Here is a 21,317-nt window from a genome sequence, read left to right as displayed (position 1 = left end):
TACATAATCTTTTAAAATGTTAACACTTTTTAAAATTGTTTTTTAAGTCAGCATACAAAATAACAGATTCAATTACAGCATCTTCATACATATGCCATTTTACTTTGGTCTGCCTTTCATCACTTCCCCTCCCCCATCTCCAAGTGGCTTCCCCTTCCCCCAGTTAGTGTCCCCTGTTTTCCTAGTACATGTACTCTGCTATCCTCTTTATGTCCCACCTCCCTTAAGAGCTCTCCTTCCCCTCTCATGATCCCCTTTCTAGTTTTATGAGCTACAAATATATAGTTAACAACACACACACACACACACACACACACACACACACACACACACACACACAGTATTAAATCTAGGTTTCACAAATGAGAGACTATGTATTGTCTTTCTTTTTTTCTTTTCTTTTCTTTTTTTTTTTTTTTTTTTTTGAGCTGAGGACCGAACCCAGGGCCTTGCACTTGCTAGGCAAGTGCTCTACCGCTGAGCTAAATCCCCAACCCTGTATTGTCTTTCTGAGTCTGGATTAATTCATTTACCACAATGATTTGCAGTTTCCATTTTTTCTGAAAATTTTATGATTTCACTTTTCTTTATGGCTGATTAAAATTCCATTGTCCTGCTGGGCGGTGGTGGCGCATGCCTTTAATGCCAGCACTGGGAGGCAGAGGCAGGCAGATGTCTGTGAGTTTGAGGCCATCTTGGTCTACAGAGTGAGTTCTAGGACAGCCAGGGCTACACAGAGAAACCCTGTCTCAAAAAACAAAAACAAAACAAAACAAAACAAAAATCCATTGTCCTGTGTTATCCACTCATCTTTTGATGGACATCTAGATTGGTTCTATTTCCTGGCTGTTGTGAATAGCATGTGAATGTACAAGTATTCTGTGTTAATTGATTAGAGTCTTGCCGGTATTTACCCTGAGAAAACTGTGTCATATGGAAGTTCTACTTTCAGCTTTTGGAGGACTGACTTCAACACTGACTACACGAGATATCCCCATCAGCAATGAATAAGTGTTCCTCTCCCCCCGCCCCTCTAGCGTATGTTTTTTGATGAGGCCATTTTGACTGGGATGAGATAGAGTCTCAAAGCAGCTTTGATTTGACTTAGCTATCCTAGCTAAGGATGTTGAGAACCATTTAAAGCATGTATTGGCTATTTGTACTTCCTTTGTGAGAACTGTTTGTTCAGTTTATTAGATTATTAATTAACTGGGTAAGTTGTATTTTAGGTGTTTATTTATTTATTTTTTTGAGAAGGGGTTTCTCTGTGTGTCTCTGGCTATCCTGGAACTTGCTCTGTAGACCAGGCTGGCCTTGAACTCAGAGATCCACCTGCCTCTGCCTCTTCAGTGCTGGGATTAAAAGCATGTGCCACCAGATCTAGCTTATGTGTTTGGTTTTTACAGTTCTTTATATATCTTGAATTTGTGTATCATCATTGTGCAGGGACCACACTAACCTTATGTGTAGTCTTCCAGTTGTACTAAATATGCAGTCAAGTGAATACTCCATATAATCTTTGTAGTTAGTGTTTTAATCCATGCTATCTCACTTAACTAACATTGTATTTTTAAGTTTGTTTTTTTTCCAGACAAAGTCTTTATGAAGCTCAGGCTGATCTCAAGTTTGTGATTCTCTTACTACTTAATGGCTTGTATAGTGATTTAATATACACTTAAATATTTCTAATCTATTACAGTTTCTTACTACTTATTATGAGAACAAAAGTCTTGAAACAGGATTTTAAATTTTACCAGTAAAGTATTCCTGTAGGATACTTTTCTAGGAGGGGTTGTTTGGGGTAAAGGGTATGACTGGTTCTATGGGTTTTGGGTTCTGTGTTGGCTAGTCTTATGTCAGCTTAACACACAAACTAGAGTTATCTGAAGAGGGAACATAATTGAGGAAATGCCTCCATAAGTTCCAGCTGTAAGGCATTTTCTTAATTAGTGATTGATGAGAGAGGGCCCAGCCCATTGTGGGTGGTGCCATCCCCTGTGCTGGTGGTCCTGGGTTCTATAAGAAAGCAGGCTGAGCAAGCCATGATGAGCAAGCTAGTAAGTAGTGCCCCTTCATGGCCTCTGCATCAGCTCCTGCCTCCAGGTTCCTGCCCTGTTTGAGTTCCTGTTCTGACTTCCTTTGATGATGAACAGCAGTATAGAAGTATAAGTTAGATAAACCCTTTCCTTCCCAACTTGCTTTTTGGTCATGGTGTTTCATCTTAGCAATAAAAACCTTAACCAAGACAATATCTGATTCTATATTGGAAAATTTCAGGGAAAATGTCACATATTACTATAAATATCAGTATAAATACATGTTATGGTTTACTTGAGTTCAGTGAATCCACAGAAATGGAAAAATGTCATATAAAAGAATCTAAAATTTACCCATGGTGGTATGTGGCTATAATCCAAGCGCTTGGGAGATAGAGACAGGAGGACTGAGATTTCAAGGTCATCTTTACTTATATAGTGGGTTTCAGTAGCCTGGTCTTCATGAGACTCTGCCTCCAAAAAAACCAAACCATAACAAACCAAAGAGTCTTCCAACTATCCACCCCAAACCATCTACTAACCAATCAACCATTCATCTAACCAACCATCTAACCAGCCAACCAACCAACCAACCAACCAACCACCAATCATCAACTAACTACCAACTAACCATCCATCCAACCAACCATCTAACCAACCAACTAGCCATCCAATCAATCAACCAACCACCCACCAATCAACCACCAACCACCCACCAACAAACTCCTAACCAACCAACCAACCATCCAACCAACCAACCAATCACCCACTAACCAACTACCTACTAACGATCCAACCAACCAATCAACCAACCACCAACTAACCAACCAACCATCCATCCAACCAATCATTTAACCAACCAACCATCCAACCAACTAACCAACCAATCATCCAACTAACCAACCATAACCAACTACCAACCATTTACCAATCAACCAACCAACCATCCATCCAACCACCTAGCCAACCAACCATCCAACCAACCAACCATCTAACCAACCAGCTAACCAACCTGCTAACCAACCAACCAGCCAACCAATAAAACAATCACTAACCAACTATCAACCAACCAATCACCAACTAATCATCTAACCAACCAACCAACCAACAATCTAACCATCCAATCAACCAATCACCAGCTAACCAACCAGCCATCCATCCAACCAACCATCGACCAACCAACCACCAACTAACCAACCACCAACCAACCAACTACCAACCAATCATCAACCAACCAACCACCAACCTGCTGTGGCATGTCTTTCTCTGTGCTATGAATATGTTTTTATTACCATTGGTTAATAAAGAAGCTGCTTTGGCCTATACCAAGGCAGGATATAGCCAGGTGGGAAATCCAAGCAGAGATAGAGGGAAAAGAGGGCAGAGCTGGGGAGACACTAGTGAGTTGCCCAAGAAGCAAGATGTGAAAGTACTAGTAAGCCACCAGTCACATGGTGATACATAAATAGAAATTGGTTAATTTAAGATATAAGAACTAGCTAATAATAAGCCTGAGCCATAGGCCAAACAGTTTGTAATTAATATTAAGCCTCTGAGTCATTATTTTATAAGCTGCTACAGGACCAAGTGGGACAGAGAAAAGGCTCTGGCTACAACAACCAACCACCAATCAACAAATAACCAACCAACCATCCATCTAACCAACCACATAACCAACTAACCAACCATCCAACCAACCAACCACCAATGAAATACCAACCATCCAACTAACCAACCAACCAACCAACCAACCAATCACCAACCAACCAAGCACACACATACAAAAACAGAGCAACCTTTATGAATGGTAAAGATACTCGCCCAGTATTAATTGTTAAGTATTTAAGATGCTATTTTTAAGTGTTTCCTATTATGACTTGAAACTTACCCTTGATGTAACTGATGATATCCATCAGATCATTCAGATCCACTGTTCTGTTACCTGTAAGTTAAGGGAAGATGATTCCATGTTTCTAAGATTCCTAGAAGTTATACTCCATTACCTTCTGAAATTATAAAGAACCTAAGAATTTAGTGACATTTTTTCTAGATTTCCTTAGAATGTTATGGTTAACAGTGTTATCTTGGAAACGAAGAAAGCTTATACTGTGAAATGAATAATAATTATATCATCTTTTCCCCCGTTGTTTTAGAGACCACTAGAGTCATCTAAATTAAGAAATGATTTAGCATAGTTATGCATAGGGAGAATCTGACTTTATAGATTTTTATTTTGTCAGTTAATTGGCAAATACAGAGTACCTTCCTTGTGCTGGGTACTTTGTGAGGACTTGTGGGTGCTAAAGGGAGCATCCTCAAGGAAGAGGATGGGTTCTAGGGAGGAAGACAAGCAATGAACACACAAAGGGATAATTTTTCACTACCAAAAATGAAAGAGGACCCTGTAATAAAAAGTAATAGAGGATAGGAATGCTTTAGACAAGGAGGCAGGAAAGGCCTCTCTGAGGAGAGTCAGTTGGGCTTTGGACTGAATGATGAGAAGGGTTAGCCATGTGAAGAACTGGAGGGAGACTATTCCAAAAGAAGGTTATGATGTACAGTTGTACTATGATGGGAATGAATGTGACACGAGAAGAAAGGAACATATGAAAGGTCCTGACTCAAACCCACAGGAATAAGGGTCCCAAACAGTGAGATGTTGAGGGGAAGTACTGGAGATGGGAAAACAAAGAAGACAGAAAGCTAGGATAGGGAGGTAGGTATGAGCTGATGACTCATGCCACCAAGTTTATTAAGAAGTACAGCCTCTTGTACACTGTTTGAAGGGGAAAACTGGAAGGAAGTCATCAGGAAGCTAATCAAATGTGTAAACAAAGGGAACACAGTATATCTCAGGTGCACATAGGCCGAGCACACAGCAGCCCTGGGACTGGTAAATACAGCCCTTCAAAGGGAGAAAAGTCTAGTTTCCAGGCTTTGTGGGATATTTATATACTCTGTGAAGATGTTGTGCTATAATTAGTGTAATAAGAGCTGAATGGCCAATAGGTAGGCAGGAAGAGGTTAGGTGGAACTTCTGGGGACAGAGAAGACTCTGGGAAGAAGAAAGGCAGAGTCACCAGCCAGAGGTGGAGGAAGCAGACTGGGCAGTACAGAGAAAGGTAATGCCACTTGGCAGAATGTAGATGAATAGAAACAGGCTGATTTAAGTTATAAGAGCTAGTTGGGGAAAAAGCCTAAGCTAAGGCTAAGCTTTCATAATTAATAATAAGTCTGCATTTCATTATTTGTGCACTGGCAGCCAGAAGAAAAATCCGTCTACACACAAGAACTGAAACCTTAATTTCCTTGAGGCACTGGCTCTAGCTCCAGCTTAGACTTTGTTAAGTCTGCTCCTGGGCAAGAGTATAGGACTAACATTCCCTTTGTCCTTCAATCAGGCCTCTTTGAAAGCCTTGGATCATCCTGGCTCCCACAGGCTCCAATCATACAGAGCCTTGCAGGCTACAAAGAAGCTTGGATTTTATTCTGGTTGCAGTGTAAAAGCATTGTAGGTCTTGAAGACAAGGAATAACTTGATTTGATTTCAGCTTTCAAATGGTTACTCTGGCTGGTGTGTGCAGAATAAGGAACTTGGAAAAATGGAGACTAGATAGATTATTTCACTGGATAAGGAAAGAGATGATGGTGGGTAAGGCCAGGAGAGCAGCAATGGAGACAATGATAAAAAGGATGGATTTAGGCCAGGTGGTGGTGGTGGCGGTGGCGGCGGCGGCGGCGGCGATGATGCACGCCTTTAATCCCAGCAGAGGCCAGCCTGGGCTACAGAGTAAGATCCAGGACAGGCGCAAAGCTACACAGAGAAACCCTGTCTCAAAACAAAACAAAACAAACAAACAAAAAATGATGGATTTAGAACATGTTTGTCAGGTAGAGATAGATTTGAATGTGGGTTGAAGAAAGGGAGAACAGAGGAGTGATGTCTCATCTTCCACACTCTCCAATCATCAGGGTGATGAGGAAGGATCAAGGCTGGAAGAATTAACTAATAATTTTATTGAATCGGTAATGTCTTCCAGAAATCTAAATGGAATCATCAAATGGATAATTTTTATATACTATTCCTGACTCAGACTAACCTAGAGAAATACATGTACTTAATCAGATTGGAGATAGCATATGACCCAATGGCACTGGATGTAATCACCTAGGAGGGTGTAGATGAAAAAGGCACTCATGGATCCAGCCCCGGCACTGTGTGATTTGGAGATCTTGTATGAGAGGAAGAGTTAGAAAGGGAAATGGAATAGGAGACCATGGTAAATGAAGACCACATGAGAAGGTGAGAAGGGGAGGAAGCAGAGAGCTAGGGAGGCCCACGGAGATCCACAAAGATACCCCCTCAAAAGACTGCTGGCAATGGTCGCGAGACGGCAGGAACTGACCTACTCTGGTGATGGGATGGCCAGACACCCAAATAGTGGTGCCATAAACCCCATCCAAGGACTGAGGAATCTGAAGGCAGACATCCACGGCTGGGCCCCTGGTGGAGCACTGGGAGTCTAATTAGTGAGTAAGAAGAGGATTTATATGAGCGAGAATTGTTGAAGCCAAGGTTGGATAAAGCACCGGGACAAATAACCAAATGAATGGAAGCACAGGATCTATGAACCAAAGGCTGAGGGGCCCCCAACTGGATCAGGCCACCTGAACGGGTGAGACAGTCAGTTGGCTTGATCTGTTTGGGAGGCAGCTGTGCATTGGTGCCAGGTCCTGGGCTCGTTGCATGAGTTGGCTGTTTGAATCCTGGGACGTATGCAGGGACACTTGGCTCGGTCTGGGAGGGGGGAATGGACCTGCCTGGACTGAGTCTACCAGGTCAACCCCGGTCCTCGGGGGAGACCTTGATCTGGAGGAGGTGGGAATGGGGGGTGGGCTGGGGGGAGGGGTGGGCGAGAGGGGGAGAACAGGGGATTCTGTGGCTATTATGTTGAACTGAATGGTGTTGTAAAATAATAATAATAATAATAATAATAATAATAATAATAATAATAAAAAAAAAAAAAGAAAGGGAAATGGAGACAAAGATAGTGAGTGGATAAGAACATCATGTGAGAACAGGACCTCTCAAGTCTGGAAAAAAGTTTTCAGAAAGGGGTGGCCACATGTGGCAAGTGTTGTAAAGATGCCAAGTGAGGTGAGAACAGACTTGACCATGAACCTGAGCAAAGATAGCTCACTGATGATCTTGTTGAGAGTTGGGTAAATGTGATGCTGGGGATGAAAACCTAGTTGGAGTGTTAAGGAGTAGAAGATGAGGAAGCAGAGACAGCCTGGCCTCAGACTCAGTATGTCATTAAAGATTACCTTGGACTTCTGCCTCCACCTCTCAAGTGCTGGTACTATAGGAGTGTATGACTTTTTGAGTAGTCTGCTGTCAAGAAGAACTAAGGACAGGATGTAACAGGAGACAAGTGTGATGGACTAGCATATCAGTATCAATGGCAACATGCAGAGAGAAAGCATAGTGAGGAAGACACTCATGATACAGGGGAGGATATCATGGGCGATAAGAGGGGAGCCCTATAGGAGCCAGGTCTCTAAGACAGCAAGAAGCACCAGGGTCCATGCCCAAGTGAAGAAGCTGACTCTTTGTAGAAGTGGTTCTTGTCCCTTTAGAGCAGGACAAAAGGTAGGGCATATGGCCCTGGGTGCAGATGGCTCCTAAAAAGGAGGGAAGGAAAGAAGGACCTTCTTGTCTAATTGCATCTGTTTTCTTTATGAAATCTGAAGTGAGGTCATCATCTAAAAGTTAAGGTGAGAAGGTACTAGAAATTGAGTAGAGAAGGTGTGAAATTATCTCCGAGAGTAAGACAACAGTCCTTGGAAAATGTAGCAGAGACTTCCTTGCAAGTGTTCGGGACTGTCGTGGAAACCTGTGACTGTTAATCTGAAGTGAATTCTATTAGCCTGGTTTTATGATTCTCCAGCCCTCTTGAGTTATTCAAGAGTAAGTACAGAGTAAGGAGATGGCTTGGTTTTTGTCAAGTATGTTTGGTAGGAGTTCTGAGACTTTGTAATGTTATGTGATATTAAGCACGGAATCTAAAGAAGGAAGATGGCAGTGGTGAGTGGTTACTGCATAAGTAACAAGCCAGAGGGAGAGGTATAAAGGCCTTCATGCTGGAGAGAAGCTGGAGTTGGCATTTCATGCTCTTTTCTCCCACAGCATGTGCTTCAGTGGCATCAGGACACCATGTTCAATGTTTACAGAACGATGGCACAGCAATATGTTTTGGTCCATATATAATTCTTCCTAATCAACAGTGCCATTCTCCAGCTCAGAGCCCTTGCTCTCATCTCCATCATTTCAGAGAAACAAGGCCGATTCTCACCTCATTGCATATGGGTCTGCACGCGCATATATGTTTTGATTGTGTGTGCTGTGTCTCTGTGTGGGAATGCGCACATGAGCAGGTGTCTGTGGACACCAGAGGTGTTTGATGCCCCTGGATTTGGAATTACCGACAGTCGTGAGCTGCCCTACATGGGTGCTGGGAATCAAACTGGGGTCTTCTGCAAGAACAGTCTGTATTAACTGCTGAACCATCTCTCCAGCCACTGAATTATGCTGTGGAGTAATCCTTCTGTGCACTGTGAATATGTATTACTCTCAGTAGTTAATAAAAAGCTGACAGGCCAGTAGTAGCCAGGCAGGAAGTTAGGCAGGAAAGCCAAACTGAGAATGATGGGAAGAAGGAGGGTTGAGTCAGGAGAGATGCCAGCAGACAGAAAGAGAGCAAGATGGGCACGCTGTACTGAGAAAAGGCCACATGGCAAAACATAAGCTTGAGCTATTGGCTGAGCATTTATAAGTAATATTAAGCCTCTATGTGGTAATTTGGAAGTGGCTGCTACAAGAGGAAAATTCCGCCTATAGAGTTATATCCTTGTTTAACTTGCTTCATATAGTCTCCATTATTGTTTTGTTAGAGTACTGCTTACAGAGAAGTCAGGAACAGGAGATCAGGATGACTATTGGGGGTTCTTAACCTGGTGTTCATATATTGATAAAATTCAGGGATTTCTTGAGCTTGAGTGGGAAAAAATATACACTTATTTTCACTAACCACTAACTGAAACTTAGCATTTTTTTTTTTTTACAGATTCTTCAGACAGCAAACCATAGACAGCAGAATCTGTAACTTTGTCACTAATATAAATCACCCAAGGTTCATGTCAGTGTTATTGTTGCAAATATGTTGAAATGTTGCTTATGCCCATCTCTATTTTAAAGTGACAACAATTGGACCTGCTAGAAGAACTTAAGGGCTTTAAAAAGTATTAACCATTTGTAACATGAATGTTTTGATAAACCATATTTTAATATGACTTGTTTCTTTGTAATCTTGTGCTTCAAAAATTTACTTAGAAGAATACTGTTGTAGCAGATGTAGAAACAGATGCATGGCACAGTAAGGTTAAAACCCCTAAGCTACAAGACACTGTAATTCCAAGAGGAGGAACAGGAGCAGAGACAGAGAATCGGAGTGCAGAGAAGAGCTGTATTTCTCTGACTAATAGGGTAGTATCTGCAATACTCACCATCAGATGGCAGCTGGGCCATTAGTTCTTCAAGTTCTTCATCTTTGATCTTAACTCCCAGGTTTTCCAAGAGAGATTCCATTTTTTTTATTTTGGCCCGTGGCCCTTGGAAAAGAAGGGCATGGGATGAGAATGTGAGTATTGATTCTTATGGGTGAAAAGCACTGATCATGCTCATACATCAAACACTCCTACTGGGAAGCTAAACACTAGAGCCCAAGGAAACTGTTACTGCATGTATGTCCAAGATTTAGATATATCTGTTAACAGTAGAAAAAACTGAAGGAAATAAGCATTCACTTGTTAATAGTATTTGTCTTTATTAGAAAGATTATATTTGTGGAAGACAAGGAGACTTTTGCCTTTTTTAAAGTGTGGGTGCTAGGAATCAAACAGGCATTGCTCTGCCTGACATTTTACAAACTTCAAGAATATTTAAAAAATTAAATTTTTTTTTTTTTTTGGTTTTTCGAGACAGGGTTTCTCTGTGTAGCTTTGCGCCTTTCCTGGAACTCACTTGGTAGCCCAGGCTGGCCTCGAACTCACAGAGATCTGCCTGGCTCTGCCTCCCAAGTGCTGGGAATAAAGGCGTGCACCACCCCCGCCCGGCAAAATATTGTTATATAAATTCCTCTATCCTCCTTCTCCTTACAACTCCTCCCAAGTCTCCCTCTCAAATTCATGATCACTTATTCTTTAATTATTGTTACATATATATGAATAAATACATAAATACAATCTACTGAGTTCATTTAGTATTGCACATATAAATTTATCTATCATCTATCTATCTATCTGTCTATCTATCTATCTATCTATCTATCTATCTATCTATCTATCTATCTATCTATGACTGACCACTTGGTATTGGTATTGGATGACAAGTTAGGGGACTCATTCCTAGGAAGACTAAGCCTCTTTCTCTCAGTAGTCATTGATGGTAGCTTTCATTTCAGGTTAGGACCCCATCGGATTTCCCTCAACCACAATGGCATGTCAATTAGATTTATTTACTTTATTTTAGATATATGAGTATTTTGCTTACACATATTTATGTGCACCATGTACATGTCTGGTGCCCACAGAGGTCAGCAGAGGGCATCAGATCCTCTTGAACTGGAGTTAAGGATGGTTGTGACCACCACGTGAGTGCTAGGAATTAAACATGGGTCCTCTATAAAAGCAGTAAGTGATCTTAGCCACTGAGCTGTCTCTCTAGCCCCCGTCCTGCTTGGCCTTTACTTTTCAAGTAGTTATTTTTCTTGAGTTGGAGAATTTTCTGATAGTTTTTCTTTTTCTTTGAGAATTGAATCCAGGACTTGCACACACTAGGCAAGCACTCTACCACTGAGTTACACTCCCATCATGTCTTTAAAATTGTTTTTGAGATAGAGTGTGACTAAGTTGTACAGGATGCCTTCAAACTTGAAATCCCCCTGTCTCAGACTTTTAAAATATAGTCTCCTAATTAAAAAAAAAAAAACAGCTGGGTATGGTGGGTTATACTTGTACCCCAGTACTTAATTGGGTGAGATAAGAGGATTGCTGCAAATTGGAATCCAGCCTGGAGTACAAACGAATTTCAGGCCAGTCCAGGCTACAGAATAAGGTCCTACCCCCAAAAACAAAAAGAAAAAACAAACAACACACACACACAAAATGGGAGGATAGTGGTTTGCATGGAGTATATAAAATAGAAATAGGGTATTCTCTTTAAGCCAATCCAGGCTCTCCAGGATCCATGAGAAATCAACAGAGGAGAAGGCCAGTCTAATTAATGTCTGATGGTTGAAACAGCTGTCTACACAAATCTAACCAGAAAACTGTTAGGAGTTTTCTACAGTGTTATGATTCTTAACCTATGTCTCTCAAAGTTCATGCATTCAAACATGAGAAGCAAGTTATAAGTCATACTGATGGATCAATAAATTGGCAGGAAGCAAAGCTGAAACATTTTAAGAGCTAACATTAAACATGACCCCCTTCCCCCTGCCCTGATACAGGGCCTTGCTACATAGTGCACACAAGATTTGAACTCACAATCCTCCTGCCTCAGCGTCCTAAGAGGAAGGATTGTAGTCATGTGCCACTACACCTGGCCAAGGATTTTTTTTACTTGCTTTTCTACTATGCAGCTCACTCACCTTTGAGATCCGTCACATACTTTAGCAGTCGCTTCTTATATATCTTCCCACCAGCTGTAAGGTGAGATAGCATTCAGAATATCAGTTAATGGTTGGGAAGACTGACAAGGGCAGATGACACAGGACGACATCCACGATTTAAAAAACCCCTCCAACCACCTTCTGATTTGTTTGGAAGTTTACTTTTACCATCATGTAAGAATGAAACCAAATATGAAGAAGTGAGTTATAAATACATATCTTGGCTGAATTAAAAAGTCTTAATTTTCCCTTTCTCCTTTTTCTTTTCTCTTTTTTTAAAACTGTAGGTGGATGTTTTGTGCACTACATGCATGTGGAGCATGCAGAGTCCAGAAGAGGGCGTCAAATCCACTGGAATTAGAATTACAGATGGGTTTGAACTGTTTTGTGGGTGCTGAGAAGCAAACCCTGGTCCTCTGCAAGAGCAACAAGTGCTCAGAATCGCTGAGCCATCCCTCCACTCCTCTTCTCGGTCATCACTTAGAGCTGGCAGTATGCTCAGGGGAGCAGGAACACTTAAGTTTGGTGGTAGAGGTTTGTGAGAGATATTATCAACCTTCAAGAACAGGCAACAAGATTTCTTCGACAGTGAGAATTGGGTTTTCTTCATGGGCTTTCCTGGATGCCGATGTATAATTCCCGAAGCATGCCCCTGAATGCAAGTCTGAAGGACTGACTTCAGTACTCACCGTAAACGGCCAGGCTTTTCTGCAGATCCTTGTATGTTTTGTCGGGGAGCACCAGTCCCACTCTTCTCAGCACATTTTTCAGATCTTCAACCTCAACTTTCCTCCCTTTAGGAAGATGCAGATTTTTAACAGGTAAGAATTTGAGCAAGGGGTAAATGATTTTGTTTGCTTATTGTGTATATGGCTGTGCAAGCGCTTCTGTGCACATGTGCATGTAGAGGTGAGAGGTCAGCCTTTGAGCCTCAGGAGGTGTCCTTTTTTTTTTTTGAGGCAGGGTCTCTCACTGGAAAGTGGGGCTTGCTGAGTAGGCAATGCTGACTGTCAGTGAACTCCAGGGATTTCCCTGCTCTGTATCCCTAGCACTTGGATTACAAGTTTATGCCCAGCTTTTTCTGTGGGTTCTGGGATTAATACTCAGTTCCTCCTGCAAGTGCTCTCTGGACTGAGCTATGTCCCAAGCATGGGGTTTTAGATCATGGAAAAATTATTTAAATTACCTATGTAGCATATTATAGGAGGGAAATTTCTTTTTTTAAAAAAAGATTTATTTATTTATTATGTACACAGAAGAGGGCACCAGATCTTATTACAGATGGTTGTGAGCCACCATGTGGTTGCTGGGAATTGAACTCAGGACCTCTGGAAGAGCAGTCAGTGCTCTTAACCTTTGGGCCATCTCTCCAGCCCCAGAGGGGGGAAATTTCAAGGGAAATTGTTAAGCTACCTAAATTCAGGGACATGTGAATATATCATTTGTTATAGAACGAGAATTTATACTTTAATAAAGGGAAAGCTCACATTCCAGATACAGATCAAACCCCACCGTGAGACTGAATAGTACTGATTTATGCTTTGTCTGTTTTGACAGCATGTCCAATCCCCAGTAGTGCCTCCCCAATTCCAACACACACGTACGCACGCACGCACATCCTATACAAACAAAGCCTAAATCAAATATAAGATTGTAGAACAAATATTCAACTCTTAATTTTGTAGGAGAGTTAATTTACCATGTCAGTAGTCACCTCAAAAGAAAATTAATGTTTGAAGACAATATTTTTTTTTAACAAAATATTAAGGCCTTAGTTAATAATGAATGCCTTTTAACTATCACTACTTACCAGTAAAAGTTTTTGCTTCATCCATTAACACACTTAAATCAACCAGTTTATTTTCTGTAAGAAAAGACAATCCAGGCACAGAGACCCGGTTAGATTTGGAAAAGTCACCAAAAAAAAAAAAAAAAAAAAAAAAAAAAGGTAAGATGTAAAGAGCTGGGATTCAGCCATCTTTCATGATTTTTATTATTATAAACTCTTTTAGCTCGAGAAGAAACGGATAGGTGAAGCTGGAATTTTAAGGACATCTCCTATCACTGAATAGCATTCTGAGAGCTACTGTCCTTCTCTCCCTCTGGGAAGACCCTGGGCAGCAGCTCCTCTCTTATTTTCTTCCTAATGGATTACACTGGGTTTGCCTCTTGACATTCCTGTCCAGCTAAATTGATCTCATCAAATCATTTATGAACTATTTCATTAAAAGTAGGTCTATAAGCTTATGCCAATAATCCCAGCACTCAGGAGAATTGCTAGGTGTTCGAAGCACACAGGCTACAGTAGAAGACAAAATAGCAGAAACTTGTAAATATGAGAAGGAAGAGACAGAGGAAGAAATATGGGTGAAGTGCATTCGTTAACTGGCTGCACAGACTATGCGGACATGGTGAAATGTTTCATAAGCTTTCCTACGAGACTGACTTTTTTTTTTGTTTTTTAAACTCTTCTAAGAACTTATACAGAAGCCCCGACTTTCTTCTGTGGTATCTGAAATACTCACCATCGACAGGCAGATGTTTCATGAGATCATCAAAGTCTTCCTTCTCAAGTTCAAATTCTGCATTCTTCAAAACGAGTGGTACATGACAGACTTGGACTTTTTTCCCTTAAGAGACATGGAGATGGAAGTAAACGCAAGGAATTCCCAAGGTGGGAGATGACAGCTTTGGGGATATGGAGAGTGGGTTCAGAGAGACGGCTCAGGGGTTCAGAGCACTTTCCGCTCCCCCAGAAGCCTGCAGGTTGGTTCCTAGCGCACACATTATTCAGCTCACAGTCACTCCAGCCCCAGGGGAGGTGACTCTCTTCTAGACTCCATGGGCTCCTGCACACAACGTGCATATACCCACATACAAGACACATAATTTAAACATTAAATCCTTAAAAAAGACTATAGATATTAAAGACCACAGATCCAGTCCCAGGGGGGACAGAGAACTATTGGCTGTTTTACAACCTAGATCAGTCACTGTTGGAGTTGGGAAGAGGAAAGCCCCCTCACTGAGATGCAACTTCCAGTTGAAGTGATCACAGATGAAGATACACTGTGACAAAGATAACCTCAAATCTGCTACAGTGACACACACAGTACCAACAACACCTTCCTCAGCTACAGTAAGCTAAAAGAGGAATGTTACCCTGTAAGCCTGTAAGCCCTAGGTGAGTTCTGAGGACATATTCAGAATCAGCAAACTAGCAGCATCATGGAATAGCAAGATTCTAATCAGTGAGGCCTTGAAACAATGTAATTGCAAAGAACAGGAATTGCAGGTCCTGTTCTCCGGATTCTCACCTTTGATTGACGCCACACTGTCCAGTAATCTCTTCTTATAGACTGTTCCATCTTCTGTAAGACATGGAGAAACACAAGGAGAAGGATGAGAATCTCTGTAATATATTCTCTCTCTCTCTGCCTTGTACAAGTGAGGCAAGCAACTATCATTAAGTGACATCTCTAGCCATGAAAGTCTATAATTTTATAATGTATTTTTATATGACTAACCTAGAAATTTGTTTCATCCTTAACTAACAGCAGAAGGATTGTGCTCAATGTGCTGAGTCTAAGACTTAGTTGGAACACATGGCAACTGGTAAGGCGTGTTACCAACACATTCTTCTCTTTGGCTTTCTTCTTGCTTTCTTTTGGCATTGCACTCTAGCCTCTGTCTTTCCAACCCTTTTCTCTGCCCATGAGGCATAGCTAGATGTTTACCCCAACATGGCAGACCATATAAAAGGATAATATTAAAAATAGTTACCAGCCAGGCACAATAGTTTATGCCTCCTCTCAGCATTTGAGAAGCTGAGACAGGAGGATTACAATTTGAGGCCAACTTGGGCTACATAGTGAGCTCAAGGCCAGTCTGAGGTATATAATGAGTCTCTCTAAAAAAAAAAGTGTCAATTTGAGCAGTAATAAAAACAAACATTTTAAATTACTTGCTAAATTAACTCCATAAGCGAAGGTGAAGTAAAATTGGGACAGATAATATCCACCAGTACAATGTATCCTTATGGGTTCTATCTGTCCCCAGAGAGCTCCAAGCCTCTGGACCCTCGGTGTCTGGCACATGTCTGATGTAGTCTCCAGTCCAGGCCATTTGCCTCTCTTTGCTACTTTCACAGAACCAAAGTGCTAAGAAAGCTGCAGGGTGTTAAGAGGGCTTGCTTAGCATGCAGAAGAGACCATCCTGATCACAGCAGTATCAAAGGGAAGGAGGAAGGCAGGGAAGCAGAGAAGGGAGGGCGTAAGGGAGGGAAGGAGGAGGCAGTTATTGAGAATGGTTCCTTGAGAGAACAATGAGGAGGCAGGTGGGAGAGGTGGCAGATGCAGCAAATGGGCAGCTTTAGGTGCATGTGGCTAGAATTCAGATGGGGGAGATTGCAGACACAGGGCATGGTAGTCTTAGGTACATGCAGTAAGAATTCAGATGGGGGAGACTGCAGACACAGGGAATGGGCAGTCTTAGGTGCATGCAACAAGAATTCAGATGGGGGAGATTGCAGACTCAGGGCATGGGCAGCCTTAGGTGCATGCAACAAGAATTCAGATGGGGGAGATTGCAGACTCAGGGCATGGGCAGCCTTAGGTGCATGCAACAAGAATTCAGATGGGGGAGATTGCAGACTCAGGGCATGGGCAGCCTTAGGTACATGCAGTAAGAATTTAGATGGGGGAGACTGCAGACTCAGGGCATGGGCAGCCTTAGGTGCATGCAACAAGAATTCAGATGGGGGAGATTGCAGACTCAGGGCATGGGCAGCCTTAGGTACATGCAGTAAGAATTCAGATGGGGGAGACTGCAGACTCAGGGCATGGGCAGCCTTAGGTACATGCAACAAGAATTCAGATGGGGGATATTGCAGACTCAGGGCATGGGCAGTCTTAGGTACATGCAGTAAGAATTCAGATGGGGGAGACTGCAGACACAGGGAATGGGCAATCTTAGGTGTATGTGGCTAGAATTCAGATGGGGGAGACTGCAGACACAGGGCATGGTAGTCTTAGGTGCATGCAGTAAGAATTTAGATGGGCACTGAGCTTTGATTGCTCAGGATGCTGCCGCTCCCTCCAGGGGGCAAGAGTACCCTTGCCAATGTGCAAGCTTACCCTTGCTTGGGAGACAATTGGAATAGGAAGGATGGGAGCTGGGGCAGGGAAGAATGGCTCTGTCGGGGTCCTTGGAACTGGTCAGGATGCACAGGTGGAGGTCAGGATAGCCTCTAGGTCTTTTTTCCCCACCATGAGCCATGCAGGTGATCTGGAGGTAGAACTTTTGAGGGGCTTGTGGGTTATGCCACTGACACAGTGGATACTGTCTGTACAGATGCATGATGCTGGAGGGACCCTGCTCACAGGAATTTACTTTTAGCTGGATTGTGGGGAGATGGGAGGTTTCCCAGGGGACAGACAGATGGGTGGTACACTGCAGGGAGCTGGGGGCGAGGCTACAGAGTTTGGCCAGGGCTCACTGGTTGAATAGAAGTTTCTTAGTTTCAAATTAAAACACAAACAAGACAAGGGCTTCTTATTCACCACTGTTCTCACCCAGAAGCCCACAGTGCCCCATTCATTTCTCTGAACACCAGCAGCATGCTAAATACTCACTAGTGATGGGCAGAGATTTCAATAGCTTCAATTCTTCTCTTTCACTGATGGCAATTCCCATGTTCCCCAGAACATCTTTTAAGTCTTTGGTGTCAACTCGTTCTCCTTTAAGTAAATGGGAGTTATTTGAGGTTGAGAGATAATGTAATGAACAACAGCACTATCTAGCTGCTGGGTGAAGCAAGCACAAAGATGTGAGCCAAAGTCACTAAGTTGGAGTGATTTGAAAGTCAGTATTTGAAAGCAAATTAAGTCGGGTTAGAGGACAACACTTGTCTCCTGTGCTGGGGGTCAGTATAGCATGGAGCAGCACTGTGTGACAGCCGGTGACCCTGGCAGCACTACAGTTTGAGTTCTCTCTGAAATTCACATGGAAACTTCATATTCAGTACAGTGGTAACAAGAGGCAGGAGCTTCAGGAGGAAGTGAGGTCACCAGGCTTTTCCTGCATGGGGTTATAGGCCTCTGGAGAGGCTCAAAGTAGGAGGCCCTCGGTTTTCCCTTTCCACCCCCACAAAGTGAGGACACAGTATCCAAGGCACTAGAGCAGGAAGTGGCCCGAAACGCAGCCAACACTGGGTATGCAGGTGTGGAGGTGTGGGCTTGCTGGACCCCACAGGGATGAAAAGGAATCATCTGTTGATTGTATGTTACTCAGACTGTGGTTGGTTTTGTTTTTAAATAAAAGTAAGAGAACATTAAGACAGACGGCATGGGACTTACATAATTCTACTTGTATGTAAAAATCTCTCACTTCTACTTAATGGCCTGAATTATGGGACTGACTGTTCATACTGATCATATTCCTGATGCAAAAATTTTGTATTCAAGTTCACTATGCTAATATATATTTTGTTTCTTTAAACACTAGTGAAATGAATACTGTACAGACACAAATATTGAAGTTAATATTTCTCTCTGAGAGGTCTATACTTCTCCTAAATTTCCAATACTCAAAATTGCTGTCATTGAGACAAAATTAGATGGAGGGGTAGCCTGACTCTAAAGAAAGGCAATTTCCTATTCAGATCAGGGTCTCAGTCTTACACCAATTACATCTTACATGAATTCTCACCTGTGAAAGATTTTGCTGCATCCATCAACACATCCAAGTCAATCTTTTCATGTTCTGTAGGAAAATTCAAAATTTAGATTCAGAGATGAAGACAGATTTAAAAAAATCATATTAATTTCTTGAAATGTGGCATATAGAATAATAGCAAGTTTTCATGCTTTTGTTTGGAATTTTTATCTTATTTTTGGTTTTTTGAGATAGGGTTTCTCTGTGTAACATCTCTGGCTACCCTGGCTTTGTAGACCTCGACTCACAGAGGTCCACCTACCTCTGCCTCCTGAATGCTGGGATTAAAGGCGCGCACCACCACCGCCCGGCCCAGAATTTTTATCTTCTAAATCAACAAGAACAAGTAGTAGAGAAGATTCAAGCTATACGTGTATATCCTTTCAGTGACTATTATTTTCCTCTTCTTCCTCACAGCATTCTGGGAGTAGAGTTTTGCTGGTGTTGGGAGACCTAGTCCTCTTGTGCTCCGTGGATGTAGAGACATGCCAGGACAGCAGCACTTCTCCAAGCGTGGTCCGCCAGCCTCCCGAGTCACCCGCACTCTCACCTTTTCCACAGTGTCGCCATTTGCAGTGGCGATTGGGGAAAACTCCTGCCGTCTTTGAATTAACGGCATCTAAAGGCATTAGCCGTCATTCTATCCTGGGCTATGTGTTCTTACAGTAAGATGTCAGTTTCACTTAAGAATGTCCTTGAGAATGCAACAAAGGTGTGTGTGTGTGTGTGTGTGTGTGTGTATATGTGTGTGTATGTGTGTGTATGTGTGTGTATGTGTGTGTGTATGTGTGATGTGTGGCATGGTGTGCTCATGTGTGTGTGGAGGCCTGAGTTCAACTTTGGGTGTAATCTACAATATTTTTTGAGACAAGGCCTCTCACTAGGACGTGGGACCAATAATGTCAGGATTGCTGGCCAGCAAGTCCCTTCTTCACCTCCTCAGTGCTTACAAGTGTGTGTGTGATGTCCTGCTTTTTATGAGGGCTCTGGAATTTAACTCGGGTCCTCCAGCTTGTGCAGAAAGTGCTTTATGGACTGAGCTCTCTCCTCAGCCATAAATCTGATTTAAAAATTTTTGAATAACTAAATGTAATATTTATAGGAGTGGTGTAATTAGTCAGTATTGTGCAAATGACCAAAGCATGCTGTTATGAGATCATGCATGGGTGAAGATCAAAGGCTAGGGAGACTAATATGCTTTAGTGTAATTAAGTATACAGAAGGTTCACTGAGAGAGTTTTTGATCCCATATGGTAGCTAAGTTTTAAGAAGCTACTTGTTGAGTTTTGGGATAATAGCAAGGAAAGATCTATTTGAAAAGGCTATCAGTTGCATCTTTTGCCAAATATTTGCATATGTATGAAGTCAGGTTATTTATATATATTTTTACCGAAACTAAATTAGTCCAACGAGGGCTGAGACTGCAAATCAGTGGTTGGGTGCATGTCTACCATGCATGCCTACCATGCATGCCGTGTGTAAGGCCCTACATTCAATCCCCAGTACTACTTCAAAACCAGAATAAAATGAAATAATCAAAATATTCCAGCAGAGTGCATGAGAAAGTATATATATGATTCTAGCTAGACATTAAAATGATTAATAATTTAAGACAATTATTCTCACCTCTTGGCTTTGTTTTAGGGAAATATTTTCATAAAATGTATTTTATCAAGTAATAAACATGGCTATTTTCACAGAATGTAACGAGTCGGGCTTTGTGGCACACACTTGTAATCCCAGCACTTAGGATTGAGGCAGGAGAATCAGGGGTTTGGAGCCAGCCTGGGGCTTCATAGTAATTTCTTCACCAGGCTATGCAATGAGACCCTGTCTCCAAAAATAACAGCAATAAGAGTTTAAAGAACTAATATATAAACATTATTAAAATGTGTTTTAGTTTCTAACACAATAAATATTGATAACTAATAATTGTCAAAACAATTAAGAGTCAAAACAATTAAGGGGCCCTGACAAGGCACTGATATCTTTGCTGGTTGGCTTCATAGTTTTCAGATCCATTTCTTAAAGATTTAATAGCATTAATAATCAGGAAATGCATTTTCAATTTTTTTTAAAATAGGCTCTCATTATGTAGTCCTGGCTAGCCTGAACCTCATTATGTAGACCAGGTTGGCATAAAACACACAGAGGTCCGCCTGCTTCTGTCTCCTGAGTGCTGTGCCACTCTGGCCCACACACTTTAATTGTTGAACAGTATTTTTCTCTTTATTCTGTGTCACTGTCCCCCTCCCTCTCAAGTCTCCACACTCTAAGTTTCTACATTGACCAGCCGTCTGCGGTGGTCAGCAGCGTGGTTCTGTCGGGAAGCCAGCCGAGATTCTCTCTGCTCTGTTCTTCTCTGCTGCCTGCAGGTGAGACAGGCCATTGTCTGGGGAGGGAGGTGGGGTAAGGCTCACCGGTTACCGGCAGGCGGGACTGCAGGTCCTTCAGCTCTTTTGCTTCCAGTTTGAAACCAGTGTTTTGAAGAACAGTCTTCATATCATGGACGTTAACTTTCCCTCCTTAATGAAAACAAGAAACAGTAAAGCTGTTATAAGATGAAAGGCCGGGACTGTCCACTCCTCCCCAGAAGTGAAAGCACACAGCAGCAGTCAGGATTGTACTTCCTTAGTCAGACTTCTGAGAGCTACCCCAGGGAGAAAAAATACACTTTGGCAATTCTGGTGAGCTAGGCGAAAAGAATAATCAAGTTATTCTGGATAAAAAGTAAGATTTGAACTTACTACAGTAACAGAAAATGACCTCCCAAATATACTTTTATATAAAAGGAAAACTGTAGCTAATGAGAAAGAATTATTAAAAACTACTGGCA

General features: G+C 42.0%; 1 protein-coding gene and 1 non-coding gene across 2 annotated transcripts in view; both read right to left on the bottom strand.

The window, feature by feature from the left end:
* Efcab3 (EF-hand calcium binding domain 3) overlaps nt 1–21,317 on the bottom strand; it is a 419,664-nt gene that overhangs the window by 37,111 nt on the left and 361,236 nt on the right. The window contains exons 165-174 of the mRNA XM_076543522.1: nt 20,902–21,006; nt 18,476–18,529; nt 17,401–17,505; nt 15,085–15,138; nt 14,293–14,397; nt 13,578–13,631; nt 12,457–12,561; nt 11,747–11,800; nt 9,603–9,707; nt 3,925–3,978 (exon numbers count right to left, since the gene is read on the bottom strand). Of these exons, the coding sequence (XP_076399637.1) occupies nt 3,925–3,978; nt 9,603–9,707; nt 11,747–11,800; nt 12,457–12,561; nt 13,578–13,631; nt 14,293–14,397; nt 15,085–15,138; nt 17,401–17,505; nt 18,476–18,529; nt 20,902–21,006 (795 nt within the window). The remainder of the gene's footprint in view (nt 1–3,924; nt 3,979–9,602; nt 9,708–11,746; nt 11,801–12,456; nt 12,562–13,577; nt 13,632–14,292; nt 14,398–15,084; nt 15,139–17,400; nt 17,506–18,475; nt 18,530–20,901; nt 21,007–21,317) is intronic.
* On the bottom strand, nt 1,402–1,505 carry LOC121831879 (U6 spliceosomal RNA). The gene has a single exon (XR_006075478.1). It is a non-coding gene; the product is annotated as a U6 spliceosomal RNA (small nuclear RNA).

This window comes from Peromyscus maniculatus, chromosome 8 (genome assembly GCF_049852395.1).
Source record: "Peromyscus maniculatus bairdii isolate BWxNUB_F1_BW_parent chromosome 8, HU_Pman_BW_mat_3.1, whole genome shotgun sequence".
NCBI classification, from domain to species: Eukaryota; Metazoa; Chordata; class Mammalia; order Rodentia; family Cricetidae; genus Peromyscus; species Peromyscus maniculatus.
This window is presented reverse-complemented; position numbering and strand designations above follow the sequence as displayed.